Genomic DNA, 643 nt, shown 5'->3' on the forward strand with positions numbered 1-643 from the left:
TAGCTTGGTCATCCCTAGAGAACATGCCAGCCCTAGCTTGGTCATCCCTAGAGAACTTGTCAGCCCTATAGCTTGGTCATCCCTAGAGAACTTGTCAGCACTATAGCTTGGTCATCCCTAGAGAACATGCCAGCCCTAGCTTGGTCATCCCTAGAGAACATTCCAGCCCTAGCTTGGTCATCCCTAGAGAATATGCCAGCCCTAGCTTGGTCATCCATACAGCTCTGTCATCCCTAGCTTGGTCATCCCTAGAGAACATGCCAGCCCTAGCTTGGTCATCCATACAGATCTGTCATCCCTAGCAGTCATCAAAAATGTTTTCTCCTGAGGTAGAAAAATATAGGTGGGGCGGGGTGGGGAATAAATAAATAGAGCGTTTTGATGGGGTGGGGGAGAAGTACATTTAAAATGAAAACCCTTCGAAACATCGTAGTCATGGCCACACACCGAGGGGGACCTAACTAGAGTGTCCATCAATGTATACTATGTAATATTTGACCTCTTGCTACGCAGGTATACGTGTGGCGTGAGTGTAAAAAGAAAACTTAAAAACTTGAGAGATCATCTGTCAAGCCAATGTCATACATGGAGATTATCATTTTCTATATAACTAAGGCCACTGTTAGGTATTTTTTCTCTATCC

The 643-nt window shown here is 44.9% G+C and overlaps 1 protein-coding gene across 1 annotated transcript in view; it reads left to right on the forward strand.

Annotated features, from left to right (window-relative positions):
- LOC110442113 overlaps positions 1-71 on the forward strand; it is a 1,400-nt gene extending 1,329 nt beyond the window's left edge. The window contains exon 2 of the mRNA XM_021485562.1: positions 24-71. Within this exon, the coding sequence (XP_021341237.1) occupies positions 24-71 (48 nt within the window). The remainder of the gene's footprint in view (positions 1-23) is intronic.
- The last annotated feature ends 572 nt before the right edge of the window (positions 72-643 follow it).

The sequence above is a fragment of the Mizuhopecten yessoensis genome, unplaced genomic scaffold (genome assembly GCF_002113885.1).
Source record: "Mizuhopecten yessoensis strain PY_sf001 unplaced genomic scaffold, ASM211388v2 scaffold716211, whole genome shotgun sequence".
NCBI lineage: Eukaryota > Metazoa > Mollusca > Bivalvia > Pectinida > Pectinidae > Mizuhopecten > Mizuhopecten yessoensis.